At 46.0% G+C, this 15,809-nt stretch overlaps 1 protein-coding gene and 1 long non-coding RNA gene across 6 annotated transcripts; one reads left to right on the forward strand and one right to left on the reverse strand.

Annotated features, from left to right (window-relative positions):
- Positions 1-4,043: 4,043 nt before the first annotated feature.
- Positions 4,044-13,645, forward strand: POU2AF3 (POU class 2 homeobox associating factor 3). 5 transcript variants are annotated; one of them, XR_012423684.1, is made up of 7 exons: positions 4,044-4,174; positions 4,274-5,130; positions 5,638-5,732; positions 7,864-7,988; positions 9,829-9,883; positions 11,294-11,523; positions 12,974-13,645. XR_012423684.1 is itself a non-coding variant. In XM_065528968.1 (6 exons), exons 1-6 carry the CDS (start codon positions 4,083-4,085, stop codon positions 13,340-13,342), a joined length of 1,698 nt encoding a protein of 565 aa, XP_065385040.1. In that variant the 5' UTR covers positions 4,044-4,082; the 3' UTR covers positions 13,343-13,645. The 5 variants fall into 5 exon arrangements, 2 of the variants coding, with proteins under 2 accessions (XP_065385040.1, XP_005579626.3); XR_012423685.1 differs by lacking the exon at positions 12,974-13,645 and having other exon boundaries at positions 7,864-8,007; positions 11,294-11,377; XR_012423686.1 differs by lacking the exon at positions 12,974-13,645 and having other exon boundaries at positions 7,864-8,003; positions 11,294-11,368.
- Positions 8,627-9,960, reverse strand: LOC141408515 (uncharacterized). Its single transcript, XR_012423687.1, has 2 exons — positions 9,776-9,960; positions 8,627-9,027 (listed from the first exon to the last, which is right to left on the reverse strand). It is a non-coding gene; the product is annotated as an uncharacterized lncRNA (long non-coding RNA).
- Positions 13,646-15,809: the final 2,164 nt, after the last annotated feature.

The raw sequence follows: 15,809 nt of genomic DNA on the forward strand, positions 1-15,809 counted from the left end.
CCCAAAGAGACTACCAGAACTTCAGGGCAAACATCCTAGGGGTAGCAATGCCCCCAGCAAGAGGGAAGAGTTCTCAGTCTAAGAGGCACAAACTGTAATCAGTGTAATTAACAGCTTACCCTCACTTCTAGTCAGGCGTTTCTTCAAGGTTCTAGAGTTTCCAGTCCTTACAGAACATTCTCAAGTCAGCAAGCTACACTGTCTTAGTCTCCTCGTACAAACTGATGGTAAAACAGATAGCACCCCAAAATATTTCCACATGCACAAACAACCTTGAAACGTGTGTTCGCATATCTTACAAGCAGGTATTTTTCCAATGCCATTCGCAGCCTATTAGTGGGTCATTAAATTAACTTAGTGACTCCCAGCCAACATATATTTTCCATAAATAGGATGAAATGGAAAAGGTGGACTAGAATAGAAAATATCAGACTGCCTCACATACATAGGTATACATTGTTTCATGAAAAGTTTGTTTTAGAAATACAAATGTTGTTATAGATACACATGAACGTGTAAAATGGATTTCTTATTGTAGGTTAAAGTCCAAAAAGTTTAAAAGCTTCTGGTAGGAAAGATCAGGAAGACAACATCAATAGTTAAGAGCAAAGGCCGGGCGTGGTGGCTCACGCCTATAATCCCAGTACTTTGGGAGACCGAGGCAGGCAGATCACGAGGTCAAGAGATCGAGACCATCCTGGCCAACATGGTGAAACCTCCTCTCTACTAAAAATACAAAAATTAGCTCGGCGTGGTGGCACACGCCTGTAGTCCCAGCTACTCAGGAGGCTGAGGCAGGGGAATCACTTGAACCCGGGAGGCAGAGGTTGCAGTGAGCTGAGATCATGCCACTGCACTCCAGCCTGGTGACAGAGTGAGATTCTGTCTCAAAAAAAAAAAAAAAAAAAAGCCAGGGCTTTGGAGTTAGGCCTATCAAAGTCTGAATCCTAATTCTGCTACTGATATGTTCAATGATCTTGGCATGCCACTTATTCCTCTGAGCCTGTCCTCACCTGTGGAATGCAAATGCTATACAATATAGCACCTAATGTCCAGTAAACAATAATGGGTCTCCTGTGAAGTCTCCTATGAAGAACAGCCAATGCTGTGGGAACCTGGGGTCTCAGGGTTGCTCTGGGCCTGATCATCCACTCAGATCTGTAAGGAGGATTCTCAGGATCCATTTAGAAAGATTCTCCCTTACTTCCACAAGCATGGCCTTTGGCTCTTAAATACCTGTGCTGGAGTTTTGTAATTATAGAAACAACAGGAACCAAAACTCATTAATGTCGGGCTACAAACCAGAGGGAAGCTTCTTTCTCAAACAGGGCTCAGGCCTAGACAAATCCAGTTTTCCGAAATTGCTAGCCCGCAACAGCACTGAGATGGCCATCCCAGAAACAAGGTCAACACAGAAGCACCCAGACAGGCTGCTGGAGGTTGGGACAAAGAGATCCTTGCTGTCCCTACAGATCTCCTGACTTCCAAGGAGCTCCCCTCATACCCAGCCTGGCCTGCCTTCTCTACAGGGTAGCCGATCGTCAGCATCATCTTCAATGGTGTTGCCAAGAGCACTCAATGCTCCTGACATCCCTGTCCATCTCCACATGAGAGGAGAGGTTAGGAAGGAGATGAAGCCTGAAAGCTTTGGGAGGACAGCCCAGCACAGAGGAACACAGACACACGTGAAGCCAGGGAGTAAACCAGTAGGGCAGACAAGAAATGGAAGAAAGTAGCGACAGGAAGAGAGACAAAGAAATACGGAAAGAAATAAACAATAATGCAACAACAAAAAAAGAGAAGGTTTTTAAAAGCAAACCAAAAAATAAGAGTATAACAAAAAGGAGGAGAGCAGCAAAGAAAAGAAGTAATGGAAGAAGCTATGAGGACAAGAGACCATCCCTAGATTCCAAGCTGCTTGGTTCACTGTTCCTTCAGAGGGGGTGATGCCCAGGCACAGTGGGGAAGAAGGTATGCAGGGAGGGGAGGTGCTATCTCCATTCCCACTGTCCTTCCCCTCCTCAGGACTGGTCCATCAGGGAAACCAAGGACACAGGCTCAGGGGCATTTGTAGAAAGAAGCTCCGGAAGTTGTCAGATTTCAATACATCCATCCTGCCCTCTACTGCCAGGTGCCACCTCAGGTGTTCCCAGGCCTGCTCCTCTCCCCTAGAGATGTGGCTTCAGCTGCCAAGCAATTCCTATCAGTCTCGTCATTCTCAGGTGTCTTTTCCCTAAGCTCTGTGTGCTTCCCTCTGTACGTGACACTTTTGGGGGCACCCCAATCTTTTTCTAGAGGCATTTGGGGCTAAACTACACTTTTTACATTTCTGAGAACTCAGAGAACAAAGAGCAGAGGCCTAAAAACCATGGCCTGGTCTGGAATCCTGTAAATATCTTGGTTATTTGCAAAGGGAATCCCACCGTGCCTCTCTGTCTTCTCTTGCTGTCCCCTTCTGTGGAGGGGGTGGGTGGCTATGAGAGGACTTGGCCTGGCACCCTCTCCCTCTGTGGACCATTCCTGTCTCCTCACCTTCCAAATCACATGGAAGAGGCACAGTAAGTACTCACAGAAGGTGACCCAGTAGAATCCCAAGTCATTAGTGAGGGGCTTAGGCCTGGACCAAGGGGAAGCTTGATTCCAAGTCCCTCCCCCTTCTCACACGAAGGGAAGAAGGCTTGAACCCAAGTTCACATCCTTTCAGTTAAAATGAGCAGGAGCCAAACCTGTCACTGTTTCCTAACATGTGCTCCCACAGCAAAAAAAGCAAGGGTGGCTCTAGAGGGAGAAAAAGCAAAGAGGGCACTTCACAGTGCAGTAGTGAAACCCAGAGTCACAAAGTCTCCAGAGGACGAGGCTCCTGGCATCCCCAGCTCTGTGCGGAGGAGCAAAGGGTCTTAATGGGCAGTCATTCCGAGCTGAAACCCCAGAGTGTCGGGCCCAGAAAGAGCAGGATGAAAGGGGTAGGGAAGCCCCCTGGTAGCCAGGAGGAGTCAGAAAAATAGGAGATGCAGAGCGAAGGCCTCTGCTAGGCTGCTGGCCTCCCACCTGGGCCCAGAGTGACCTCTTGCTGTGCCACACCCACTAGCTGCCATGTTCACTCCCCAAAACCTGGGATTTTCCCTCAAAACACAGATGGGGGATGCGGGAATCAGTCTGGTCAGCCAGTCTGGCTCTGGTTTTCATGGCCAGGGCAGCCTAAGTCACTCATGGCTCCCTAGCTGCCCTGAAGGCTGAAATACAGAGCATCTTTGAGGACATCTGCTCTATCTGTGGGAAGGAGGACAAAATGCTCAAAATGTAATAAAAGGAAGGGCCAGGACCCAAAGGGGTCTCACTCCCTGTTTCTCTGGACTCTCTGTGGGGTGCCTGTGTGCAGGATTTCTGCAGAAGATAGTCCATTTTGTTAAGCCTTTGAATATTCAAATTGAAAGTATCGCGCAATCATTGATTGTCAAATCATGGGTTTCTAGAGGTTTTAAATACTTGGCATGAGGGGGAAAAAACTCAAACCTATACCCGAAGGTATAAAACATTAATTCTGTTTGTCTCCTGCTCCAGGGACCTGGGTGCAGCCGGATGCTTTGTGAAACTTTAAAAATGTTGCATCTCTGCTTCTCTCCCTGCCCAGGAGCCCTCCCAGGCGCTGAGTCCCTGCAGCTGCAGCATCCAGCCACCGACCCAGCTCCTGCTGACCACGATGTCGGGTAACTCGGCTGCTTCTCCTGGGGTAGGGTCAGGCGGGCCAGGGGCATTTCAATCCGGGTGTGTTTCCACAGCTTTTCCTACATAGAACACAGAGGCACAAAGTCAAGGCATGCGAGTAAAGGCCGGGGATCCGGAGAGGGCGCGGGCCACGCTGTGGCTGCTCCCACTCAGCGCCTGTCCCGGAGGGCAGAGGCCCAGAGGCCGAGTTAGCCGCTCCGGACGTCCGCGTACCCCAGGCCCCCGCCCGCCCTACCACGTATCCACTGTTGTGTCCTGGGACATCGCGGCGCGGACCCTGCGCGCCCAGAAGCGGCGACTGGGGGAGCTAGAGGCTCACAGTGAACCTGGGACCGGGATAGAGCGCGCCGGCTGCAATGAGCCTAGCAGTGGCGGTCCCTGCGCGGACCCGAGGGACGCCCGCCCGCGGAGTCCGGAGCCGATCGAGGAACAGGGTGGTGGGGCTGCGGTAGGCTGGAGCGCGGAGAGAGCGCGGCGCTTGGGCCCTGCGGGCTGGGCACGGGATTCCCTGGGTCCGGGCTAGGAAGAGTGCAATCCCCTTTCCTAGGGAGACCCTGGCTCCTGGAATCCGGCTTGAGGGGGAACCCTGCTGTCCAGCTGCGGTCCCCGCAGTGACCAGGCGAGGCGCTGGCATCCTGGCACTATCGCCAGGCGCCCAGGCTGAACGCGCGACCACCCTCGGCCGCCGCACCCAGCTCCTCCCCGCGGATTCCTGGACGCTCACTGCAGGGTCGTGGTCAGGGCCGGAGCCACCCAGGACTCCTGCGGCCACCTCCACCTTGAAAGCTCGCCCGGCCGGCTTGGCCAAACAGCTGGTCCCCAACCTACTCACTGCGGCTCTTCGGGACCCGGGGCCGAGGCTGCCCCTGCACCCGGCGCGCAGGGGTCCCTCCCAGCGAACCCCTCTGGCGCGCGCCCGCCAGCTCCCGCAAGCTGGGGCAGTCCGACCGGGCCCCGCCAGCCCGGGGGCGGCCCCTAGCGAAGGGTGGCCTCCCGGCCGAGTGCAGGGTCATCGGGAGCCCCGGACGGCTTTTCCCAGCTCGCGCTGCGCGGACTCGCCCCGGAGCCTCAATGCGCCTCGGAGAAACGCCTGCCCCAGAAAGGGAGGGGGTGGGGAGAGAAGGGAAGAAGGGGAGAGCACGAGCGGGGGCGAAGGAGGGAGGAGGGCAAGATGGAGCGCGAAAAAGGCGGAGAAAAGGGGAGAGGGAGAGCGCGCAGAAGGAAAAGACAGAAGGGAGAGAGGGAGGGAGTTCCTCGGGCCTGGCCCCTTTACTAGGGTCAGTCTGGCAAGTCACTCGCCGGCCCAGGACTGGGCTGGCCAACCCTCACCGCTTGCTCCAGGGCTGGCTTCCAGACCAAGGGCACACAGAGGTCGGAGACTCTACAGAAGCCATACCTGGCCAGGTGGAGAAGGAGGGGACTCGGGACTTCCACGCTAGTGGGAACAGCACAGTGGGGAGAGCTACATCAGACGCCATAATCGGAGGAAGCCCCCTGCCCCAGGCCTGGCCCCTCCCCAGGTCCATAATACACTCTCTCAGCGGGCTGGGTCTGAAAGCCTAGGTTCCCCCGGCCTAGCCAGAGTGGTGGGCTCCACTGCACAGGTCTCCACATTCCAGAGCAGAAAAACCTGTATGCTATTGGCCTAGGACTGAGGCCTAGCCAGGGGTGGGTGGCCTCACAAATTTCCATGGGTTCTGTTCCCACTGGGGCCCTGAAACCTGTTCAGCCACTCTTCATTCTTTCGAGTCTGAGATGTTTGGGTTTTTACCGTCCTTTGACATTTTTTGTGTGTGTTCTCCGAACTTAGAAACTTGACTTTGGGTGCTATTGCCTATAAAAGGGTCCCCCACTCTGCACCCTGGCACCCAGACCTTGGACTCGACCACTGACTCAGTTGCCTTTCTCCAGAAAAACCGAAGGTGTATCAAGGTGTCCGAGTGAAGATCACAGTGAAGGAGCTGCTGCAGCAAAGACGGGCACACCAGGCGGCCTCCGGGGGAACCGTAAGCATAAGCCCTTCCCTCACTGGGCAGCCCATGCCAGGCCTCTTTCAACCCTGTGTCTGCAAGGTGTGGAGGCCACCCAAGGCCCCACGCACTCACCATCCCCAGACCTGGCCTTTCTCTGCTGTTCCTATGACTTCTGTAGCCAGATGCATCCCAATCGGAAAGCTACAGAGGACAGCTGGGGCATGTCGTGGGTCTCAGGATTTGGGGGAGCCCATCCATCCCCCATGAATGAAAGTAAAGTATAAAAAGTGTGTTGGTCCTCTGCAGGGGGAGGAGCGGCCAGCAGGTAAGTAGACATCGTTTTGTTAGGAAGACAGTGTATGGGAATGTACAGCCCTTGCAGACCCATAGAAAATCTCTCCCAGAAATTCACCTCATTTTAGGGGCCCCTTCCAGGATAGCAACTGTGTAGAACATCCTCCCTTCCCTCCTCATTGTTCTGGAACTCACCCTCTGAGATTATTTATCTGTAAATCATCAGTCACCCAAAGTATCTAGCAGAAAAGGGCCCTGTCTCTGCAGAAAAGACAGCTGGAGTACAGGACCACTTCCTTAAAATGTATCAACACCTTAAGCAGTTCCAGGTTATTACAAAATTGAACTGAGCAATGACTGCTCAGTTATGAACTGACACTTTATACACCATCCTTTGGTGTATCCTTACTGCCAAAGGCACTCAGGGCAGCAGCAGAACCAAATAAACTAGGTGAGATTATTGCCCAAGAGAGGGCAGCTCATCCCTAAAAAGCCTCCATCATACAATTGCTTGGGGGTTGGTTTGGGTGTGAATGTAGGATCTGACAGCTGGGGCTCGTATTGCCTGTTAGGATTGGTCCTTCTCCAGCTCATTGGTATCGGCCCCACAACAGTTTTTGTGCCTGATACTGTTCATGTGCAATGCATGACTTCATGAAATAGGCCTTTGACAGTTGAACTTCATGAAATGGGAGGGGGCAAATGATGTAGGGGAGGTAAACACAGTTTCCAGAACCAGATGGACTGGGCTCAGGTCTCAGCTCCTCCATGGTGTGTATCCTCAAGCAAATTACCCAGTCTCTCTTGCCTCTGTTTATTCGTCTTCAAATTGGGGATGATAGGATTTTGTGAGGGTTAATCGAGTTATTGCATACAAAGCCGTTAGAAGAATGCTTTCCACATAGTGAGTGCTCAATAAATGTTAGTGGTCATTATTTGAGAAATAATAATATTATTTGGGGAAAGCAACTAAAATAAAATTCCAACCAAGGATTGAAAGCCAGCTCTTTGGTAATGTTCATTCATACCCTTTGCTCAGAGTTTAGAGTTCAGATGTGAGCCAGCTGCAATTTGGCATATACAGCACATGCAGCTGGAAAAGCTAGGACCTCCATGTGCAGAATTTCAGGTAACACATTAACACTCCCTTATGTTTCTAGAGGACTTCACAGTGGTTCTTCTTTTAAAGCACTTTGGCACAGCCACTATTTCATTTAGTTTTTATAACAGCCAGCAGAGGTAAGTAGATCAGAGATCCGTCCTTCGATTACAGGTAAAATTCAAAACCTTGAAGTTGCTCGTGGCGACGCTAAAAGTAGGACTAAGGCCTTATTCTTAGTGTAATATAAAAACCCTTCCGTTGGCTCTTTACTCTCTAAATTCATCATTCTGCAGATCTGACCATACTAAGCAGGAGTCTGACAGCCTCAACCCCTTCAGTTCAGAGATGGTTAATTAATAAAACCAGGTACAAGGGAACTGGAAAATGCTTCTGGAGAAAAACGTCATCAAGACATTCATAATAAAATGTAATGTTTCCCTAAGGAGCTTTGGTCCTTGGTAGAGTTCTGCTCTAAAATGTAACATTTCCTTAAGGAGCTTTGCTACTTGGTAGAGTTCTGCTCATCTGCACCTGGGGAGCCCCTTGTGAGTGTGGCACTTGCTGCTGGGCCCTTACAGATGGGTCTGGCCACTGTTCCCTTCTTAGCTCACTACAGGAGCTAAAGCAAGGGTAAGACATTTCACTTGTGTATCTGACCGGTTTCTTATTTAAATTTTTCTGAATTCCCTCCTGAGAAATAAAGCAGGACTTCTGAACCAGTGTCTTATAGGAACAGCAGAGTAAAGCCTGCTCTCCTTTGCTTCCCAGAAGACTGCATCAGCCCAGGGCCTCGCAAGCAAGTAGGAGTAACACGCATATAATTTAATTACAACAGCCAGATGTAACATCCCTCACTGGAAGCCATCGGAAGGATCTGGGATTCTAAGGAAGCTGTGAGAGCGCACTTAGTAGGCAAGGGTAGCAGATACCAGGGGATGATGTGTGCCTGCTCCTTAGTGTAGGCCTTTCTGGTATAACAGAGATGATCCCCAGTTTGTTCATTTGTTGAAGGATGCCTCTGGGGAACTTTAAGCCAAGGAAAGAGTTAATTATATCAAATACTACAAAGCAGCAAGAAATCTATCTTAATTTTTTATAAAGTCAGAGTAGTATCCACAATTTGAAATTTTAAGAAGGCAATCATGAGTGGAAGTTATAGGTTGAGACAGATATTCAGTAAAGAACTCAAATATTCTTCAAGCAGTGCCAGAAGAAACTGTGTGTATGCCGGATTGGAACACTTGATTTTAAAAAACTTATTTCAGCCAGATCAATTTGCAAACATGTGCATGTGCACACACACACAGACACACACACACTTGCCTTCGGGGTAAAAGGAAACTTGAGTTAGTCATTATCAAAAGATATCATTTACCTTTCTTTTTTTAAATCCTTAATTTTTTAAACAGTCTTGATGTGTTTTTATACATTGTAGATTGTGAATTTTTGTGCTGTTTGAAATCTAAGACAGAGTTGCCTTTCTTTGTATTCTTGGAGCAAAGTAGAAAGCGAACCCATGACTCGAAAGATAATATCAAGTAGGATATTGTAAACACACCTCAGGGAGATAACATGGGGAGGAGGCAGACAAACAGGCCAATCGGGGGAGAAATGGGGTTAAGGAAAGCTCTACAATGAGGCAGATTTTTTAATACACACTCCTTCCAAGTCCTTCAGCTCAAGCTGCAGCCAAATATTTGCATAAAGAGCTGGTAAAGGATTCCAGCTTCCTGGTTCATGACATTACAGCACAGATCATTTTCAAAATTAATGCTGCCTCCTGTTTCAGCAGTGGCTGCCTGCACAGCTCTCCCTGTGGCTCACGGTATGGGAGTGAGTATCCCCTGTAACCCAAAAGAGGTGTGGTGAGCTCGGCTTCCCAGCACAGAATCACAGAGCAACGCAGGTCCCTTTAAACTTTAAAGCCACCACCTGAAATTTAAAAAAAAAAAAAAAAAAAAAAAACCTAAATTACTCAGTATAATTATCAATTCAACTGAAAAATGCAGGCTGCTTTACTTTACATAGTTAAAAAGAGCAGTCTCATAAACTTTCAAGTATTTAAATACAGTAGTTTAAATAATAGCAAGTTTTATAGAAAATAGCACAAAACATACAAAGTACTGGAATAATTCCTGACCATTAACTAGAATGTAAGTAGGTTCCAACTCACCAACTATAGCTTTAAGAAAATATTTTCTATTTTAATATTTCGTGTATACAAGAACATGTGAATATTTTTAGCTACTCAGGATTAAAATTAGGAATTGTGTTCTTTGGGGAAACGAATCCCTAAGGCTAAGTAGCCAGATGATATACAAAAATGTTGAGAAAAATAATTGACTAAGCCGTAGACAGTTGGGGTTAAATAAATGTTAGTCCTTATTAATTTTAAATCAAATAGTTTAATAGGAAGCCTTTTGCTGCATTTTCTCAAACTGTTACGTTTTTGCCACATAAAATTATTTCCATTAATTTTTTAGTCAAAATTAATCATTTTTAAAATTTAAGTTGAAGAATCTGATATCAGGGAAAAACTCCCCAAACAAGCAAACATAAATACTGAATCTAAATAAAACATAACATTGGTTGTATTTAAAAAGGCAACTTTTTCTGAGAAGGAGGAATCTGGCTTACCTTATAGCAGAAACATAGTTCTCATCAAAATGTCTTAGCTTACCCTTTAGAACTTTTCTTTCAGCCTGCTTCACGGTGATATTCTTGCTTTGACAGCGGTCCGGAGGCAGCAGTGTCCACCTTTCAGATCCAGTTGCACCATCTTCTGCAGGTCAGTACAGCCAGCATTACAGTTCCCTCAAACACTCTTTCAAAAGTCCATCTCGAAAGTCTTTCAGTGCTTGATTCAGGGGTTAAGATAGGCACCACTATTTAATTGGAATCCAACCAATCAGAAGGTGAAAAAGGCCACAGTCACTCCACATGCAAGCCCAGCAAGAAAACAAGCACAAATGTTGTCTTCATTTCTGAACTCTCTACTCTCTGCTATATTGTCCCAAGAGTTTGTTCTTCACATTTATTCCAGTTCCTCATCGCCAAGTAACTAAACTGAACTGCAAAATCAGAATTGTTCTCAGGAACTTATCTTTTTTTAGTGCACTGTTAGATGGCATACAGAACATCCCGAGGCACTCAAATAATGCCTTTGCTCTGTTCCTTTAGTTTCCAGCCGACAGGGGCTTCCCTCCCCTTCTCTCTTCCCAGAAAGCAGTTCAAACAAGTGTAGGTTTTCTCAGCCCAATAAGAATAACTCAATTACATAAACACTCCTACCTCTGCTACTCAACAGCTAAGAGTTTAAGGAGGTCGTATTCAAGGAAACCTCTGCCTATGGCCGCTCCCCACTAAATGTGTCACTGTAGCTTCACTCTAAAGAACTTGAGACCTCAAGAAGAACCCAGTGTCCTTTAGTCCCTTTGATGAGAACACTCTAATCCTCTCTTCTTCCAGCATTTACAGATAATTATCACAAATTGGGCCTATTAATAATAAAATGGAAAAGGAGTAATGTTTGCTGATTATTCTTGTTTGACATTTAACAACTTACTTTGATCACATTATGATGTTAGCGTGTCCACTGAGAAAACATTTTTGCTTTTTGTAATTTCAAGCCAGTAGTGCTAATTGGTACTCTATGCTCCTGGTTTCCATGATTATCATTTGCATTATCATTTAAATCACTTCTCAAAATTCTCTCCTCCAAACTTAAGTTACTGAGTAAGAGTGAAAAGTTCAGAAAAGCAATCACCCTAAGTCAAGAGAATTATTTCCCATAGCATCAAAAGTTTTCTCAAAGCCTCAACAACTCTGTCAGTTACTTCTGAGAGGTTTACATGAACTGCCGGTAGGGGCTGGATGTCCACGGTTTTATAGTCCAAGAAAGGGGAAGCTTGAGCAATTATTTGACTGTGACACTTGGACACAGATTGGGTCACCATCCTTTTATTTTTGCCCTAACCACTTTTACAGCCAATTTCCACATTATTAGCCACATTGATTTCCCTAGAGCTTGAATTAGCTAGGACAACTAAAAAGTCAAAATTGCATTCCTGTTTACTTTTCTGGCCTCGTTAAGCCCTTTTCCCCCTAGACATAGTAAATATTCAGAGTATAGATCTCCATTCAAATCTGTGTTTTGCAATTTTTATGCAAAAACCTGTCTTTTTCCTTTCTCTTCTAGGACTATATTTTGAACCTGAACCAATTTCTTCCACGCCCACTTATTTTCAACGGGGAGAATTTTCCAGTTGTGTTTCATGTGAAGAAAACTCAAGCTGCCTTGACCAGATCTTTGATTCCTACCTTCAGACAGAGATGCACCCGGAGCCTTTGCTCAATTCCACACAAAGTGCTCCGCACCATTTCCCAGACAGCTTCCAGGCCACCCCTTTCTGCTTTAACCAGAGCCTGGTAATTTATCTCAGTTTTTTATATACCTGATTGTTGCTAACTATGGGGTAATAGTGCTTTATGAGTTTGCACCGCCTCTTGGGAAATCATACAAAAACTATCAGCAAGGAAATCATCCAAGGAAACAGGCAGAGAAGAATTTAAAAGTCAATGTATAGAAGTAGCCACACACTGCAGGGCATAAACCTTTGGATACACAGATAATTCAGATTTCCCAAGATTTAGATTTTTAGGCCACCAAGTAAGTTGGTGTGTAGCAATAAAAAGAGGTTCCTGGCAATATTCATTTAATGTTTTTTAAACTGTGAAGTCAAGACACCTACTAATTGGAAGTCAGTGGTTTAAACAATGGCTCTTAGATTTTTTGATGGAATTTTGAGTTCTTGGAAATGGAATTAAGGCTGTGTATATATGGTACCAAACTTCATTTCGTTAGGGGGAGGTTTTGCTTTGTTTTGTCGTTGAACTGGCTCTACTAACTGATTGTTTTAGTCTGCTATAAGCACAATAACTCATTTGGGTCTGAGATGGTTAGTAAAAATGAAGCCGTAATCTTTGAAAAAAATTAAATTGGTTGTTCTTGGTGGATCTCAAATGTTTGAAAATGTGTTATCCTGCAAAATGAAGTAAGGTTTCTATTAGTGGAAACTAGTTATTTTAGTTGTCTTTTAGAGACTCACAGGTTTTTTTTGTAAACCTTAAGTTATAAGGTTTTCTTTTTTAAGGAACGTAAATACTTTTTGCTTTTGGGTTGTCAAAAGTCTGTGTGGGCATCAGACTAAATTTCAGAGGGGATAGGAAATTAACTCTGTAGAATATGCGCATTGTCACGGGGCAAATATGGGGCCCCAGTGAGCCAGTTCCTTCCCAGCCTCCAAGTTAGGTTTTCTCAGTAGCAATTGCAGACTTGCTTAAGAGAAAACAGACAGTAGTAGCTCTCATTCCAGGGAACAAGACTTTAGTGGCGGGACAGGTAGTGACTCATCTTGGCGTGTCCCAGGGATACTCTAAGATCCTTGAGGATCCAAGTTATGCCTTTGCATGATCACCTGATTCTCCATGGTGAGGGTAAGGAGAAACATCCAGGGTGCCACCTGCAGCTTAGACTGTGGCCTACAGCATGATTTGATGTGCAGGTGACTTGAAGCACAGTGGGATTTTGTGGTTTCAGAACAGAGCACCCTCTAAAGTAGGATTATAACAAAGGAAGCCAGCGAAGCAAGGCAATTTATTGTTGGGAAAGAAATAGGTAACTATAGATTGTGGTGTCATGAAATCGTGTAGTCAGCAAATAAAATTACTTCTGCAGACTTGGTTTGGGTGTTGTTTGCTTTGGTTTGGTTTTTTACCCCTCATTTTCTCACTCTGCATTGGTAAACCCACACTGTTCAGTTCTTTTGATCCTGTCTAAGTTATTAAGCTTTTTGTTTCTTGGTTGTCATTTCTCTAGATCCCGGGATCACCTTCAAATTCCTCCACTCTCTCTGGCTCCTTAGACTACAGTTACTCACCAGCTCAGCTGCATTCATATGCTCCAGAGAATTACAATTCCCCTGCTTCTCTGGACACCAGAACCTGTGGCTACCCCCCAGAAGACCATTCCTACCACCAGTTGCCCTCACATGCCCAGTACAGCTGCTTCTCCTCAGCCACCGCCTCCCTCTGCTACTGCGCATCGTGTGAGGCAGAGGACTTGGATGCTCTCCAGGCGGCAGAGTACTTCTACCCGAGCACAAACTGTGTGGACTTTGCCCCCTCAGCAGCCGCCACCAGTGATTTCTATAAGAGGGAAACAAACTGTGACATCTGCTATAGTTAATAGAAATTACAGTAATTCAGAACATGGCACGAGTATATCTATTTTTCTACCACGTCTAGATGACAGTGCAAAATATGCAACTTGGTAACACAATATCCGAAGCACAGTTTACATGTCACTATTTCCAATTTTCTGATGCTAGGCATTCATATGAAGTCCTCAAACCCGGTCATTGTGCCACTCCTACTTTGTATGCTCATAGTTTAAATTTTTATAGGAAACTTTCAATTGTTTTACCTGTTTGTGTAATGAACAAATGCTCTCTCCTTCTTTTTTTACTAATAAATAATTTTGTATTACTAACTGTTGGATTTTTTTTAATTGATTTGAACATTATCCATTAATTCTAGAAATTGCTAATTACTCTCAAATGGTTTAATCTTATGGATTCGTGAATTCAAAATTATTTTTATTTGAGCCAGGCGCAGTGGCTCACACCTGTAATCCCAACACTTTGGGAGGCTAAAGAGAGAGGGTCACCTGAGATCAGGAGTTCGAGACCAGCCTAGCCAACATGGAGAAATCCTGTCTCTACTAAAAATACAAAAAAAAAAAAAAAATTAGCCAGGTGTGGTGGTGCACTCCTGTAATCCCAGCTACTCAGGAGTCTGAAACAGGAGAATCACTTGAACCCGGGTGGCGGAGGTTGCAGTGAGCCGAGATTGCGCCACTTCACTCCAGGCTGGACGACAGAGCAAGACTCCATATATATATATTCATTTAAAACACAGTGGGATACCTTGACTTCCATGGCATGGAGGGTAGGCACAGCTAGGATGGTGGAAAAGGAAAACCCTGCCTCAGCTCCAGATGAGGGCCACCTCTTACAGCAATATCAGGAAAATACATTTATGAACCATTAGTTTCTCTTATCTAACATTAGTCAATGAAGTATTAGGATAACCAAAAAGCACATGCTGCCTACAGCTATGTTAGCCTGTAGATCATTCTTTTTCCTTTCCAAAGCAATGCTTTGAGTTGCTTTCTGAGCAAATAGATCATCTTCTTTTTCTTGACAGATGCCATATAGTTAATGCAGCCCAAAGTTGAGAAGTCATTATTTTCTATTTCTGAACTTTTGGCTTTAGCTTCTTAAAAATACATCACTCATGCTTACACATTGATTTATAGGATTGACTATGTTGTTTACACTTGAATTTTAGCATTTACTTCCTCTGATTAATCTATTTGAAGAAGCCCAGCTGTCTTTCAAGGTAAAGAGGAGTTATTAATCTACCTATGCTGGACTAGACTGTTGAATCTTGTTTGCTGAGGGCATTAAGGCACAGGACTTAATCCCTGAAGTGAAGTCTGAAGAGCCTTTGCCATGCCTCAAGTTCCAGAACAATGGCAGCAATACTGGTACCTTCAGCACTGGCCACAGGTACCATTTTCTGAGCACGTCCTATGTGCCAGAATTATCTATGAGTACTCTCACTCATTATCTAATTTAATCTTCACAACACTGACAGCAAAATGAGGAGTCTGAGGTTCAGAGAAGTTAGTTCACCTGTCCAGTGTCACCCAGCCAGTAGGCACCCAAGCTTGGGTCGGAAAGATAGCAAAGCCCTGTTCCTTCCCCTCCAGGGCTGAGAAGTTTGAGTCACCATTTGTCAAAGACCATTCAGCAACCCGGGGCACCATTAAATGCCAACTTCCTCAAATACACAGAGGTGTATCCCAAAACCAATTGAGTCAGACCTTGCCAAAAGGGCCGGATTGTCCATAGGACACAGAGATGCCCGGCACAAGAGCTCTCAGACTATAGGTTCTATACTTTGGGGACTCAGGAAGAAGCTGACTCACTGCCACTTCAGTGGGTTTCTTCCTATCTGGAGACAAATATGCTTTGGAAATGTCACCATCTGACCGTCCTCCCTGGGGACTCAACCAAGGCTTGGGCAAATAGGACAAGTTGCAGCCTGCCTCACGGGATAATCGTGCCAGGGAAATAGAACAATTGCTGCCTTTCTGAGATGCCAGTAAAACTAGATTTTTAATGGCTTGAAACTAGCCTCTTGTCAACAAGTATCTATTCACACAGACCAAAGACCCTTCATACTGTCCACCCACCACCTCACCCCCAGCGGGTGTTCCCAAGATATAGACAGCAGAGAATCCAAAGATGTCCAGTGGTTGGCACCAACATACCCCTTTTCTAGATGTCATTCTTTTTTTATTCGCCATGTCAGTCGTCTGGCGCCTGAATCAATTCTCTTGCAGCTTAAACAGAGAGCATTTTTCTACCTCCTTAGGACTTACTCTTTCCTCGCACGCTCCTAGTTTTTCCCTAAATCTAATGCAGAAAAGGATTCATAGAGGCATGTGGGTCAAGGGCGAGCGAGCACAGCTCCTGTGCATCACGATGTGTAACTCCACCTTAAAACTGTCATTAAGAACTTGCTAGAAATTTGGGCCAATGGGTCACCGAGTGCATTCCCAAGTGGGTGGACGCTGCTCACTCAGT

Source organism: Macaca fascicularis, chromosome 14 (genome assembly GCF_037993035.2).
Source record: "Macaca fascicularis isolate 582-1 chromosome 14, T2T-MFA8v1.1".
In the NCBI taxonomy this organism is placed as follows: Eukaryota; Metazoa; Chordata; class Mammalia; order Primates; family Cercopithecidae; genus Macaca; species Macaca fascicularis.

Coding starts and splice junctions, on each gene's coding strand:
- POU2AF3 (XM_065528968.1), top strand. CDS start 4,083: ATGAGCCTAGCAGTGGCGGTCCCTGCGCGGACCCGAGGGACGCCCGCC. Junction 4,175..4,273: donor AACAGGGTGGTGGGGCTGCG/GTAGGCTGGAGC, acceptor CCCCTTTCCTAG/GGAGACCCTGGCTCCTGGAA. Junction 9,884..11,293: donor AGTTGCACCATCTTCTGCAG/GTCAGTACAGCC, acceptor TTTCTCTTCTAG/GACTATATTTTGAACCTGAA.